This window comes from Lottia gigantea, assembly GCF_000327385.1.
Source record: "Lottia gigantea unplaced genomic scaffold LOTGIsca_163, whole genome shotgun sequence".
NCBI classification, from domain to species: domain Eukaryota; kingdom Metazoa; phylum Mollusca; class Gastropoda; family Lottiidae; genus Lottia; species Lottia gigantea.
In genome coordinates, this window is record NW_008708015.1 from 477,583 (window position 1) to 478,504 (window position 922).

General features: G+C 37.6%; 1 protein-coding gene across 1 annotated transcript in view; it reads right to left on the reverse strand.

Moving 5' to 3' along the window:
* Positions 1 to 657, reverse strand: part of LOTGIDRAFT_59089 (hypothetical protein) — a gene marked incomplete at both ends in the record, with an annotated part of 2,155 nt that extends 1,498 nt beyond the window's left edge. Inside the window, 2 exons of the mRNA XM_009051283.1 lie at positions 155 to 352; positions 582 to 657. Coding sequence (XP_009049531.1) covers positions 155 to 352; positions 582 to 657 — 274 coding nt within the window. The remainder of the gene's footprint in view (positions 1 to 154; positions 353 to 581) is intronic.
* Between the last annotated feature and the right edge of the window lie 265 nt (positions 658 to 922).

The following is a 922-nucleotide window of genomic DNA, read 5'->3' on the forward strand; positions in this document are numbered from 1 at the left end:
CTTCGATTCACCAGTTCTCACTATAGGAATATTAACTATTTTCTACATCATACCCCTTGGGGCCGCTCGATTGATGAGCTCTGCCATCTTGGAGACAAGCAGAATGAATTTTCTGAAACAAGAGACTGGTTACAGAAAGACAAATTGTTCTCACCTCTGACTATGAGTTCAGCTGTACTAGAAGCAGAACCAGCAATATTCTCAGCTGTAGCAGTAAAATGGCCCTCATCTTCTTCAAATACTTCAGGTATAGTTAGAGTTACTCGCCCTTGTCGGTAGGTAATCTCAAAATCAGCTTGATCTGTGAGTTCTTTCCCCTCTCTGAACCATCTGATGCTTGGCTCAGGTTTACCTAAATATAATTTATAATAAATTGGAATGAGCAAATAAATCTCATATGTTTCTTAGAACATACCCATTTTTCATGTTTTACTGAATTTTACACAGAATGTCCTTTATATCAAAAAAGTCAAAATAAAAAATGAGTATATCCTTTTCTTAAATAATGTCAACAATTTTGACTTGAAAATTTCTATCGAGGTAGAAGCAATCTTTAATAATAATGTCAGAAGATTCTTTACCTGTAACTACACCATCAAAGGTGACCCTGGTTCCTTCCATGGCAGTGATGTTCTTCAAGGCCTGGAGGAACTTGGGAGGTACTGGAACCTCGATAGTTAGATCCACAGGTTGATACTGTGGGGTAACATCAGTCAATAATGTTGTAGCAAATCTATCTACGGAGGATGATTTCCTGGCTCGTGGACTGACGTCTGTCAATATGGTAGTAGAGTGATGTTCTCCGTACATCTCGTCTGAGGAGGAGTAAATTCGGCTAGTTCGTTTCTCAGTAACTGTTCTAGTTTCAGTTCTGAAAAAAAACGACAATTTTAGTAACAAAAAAGTCAAAAAGAAATTTGAG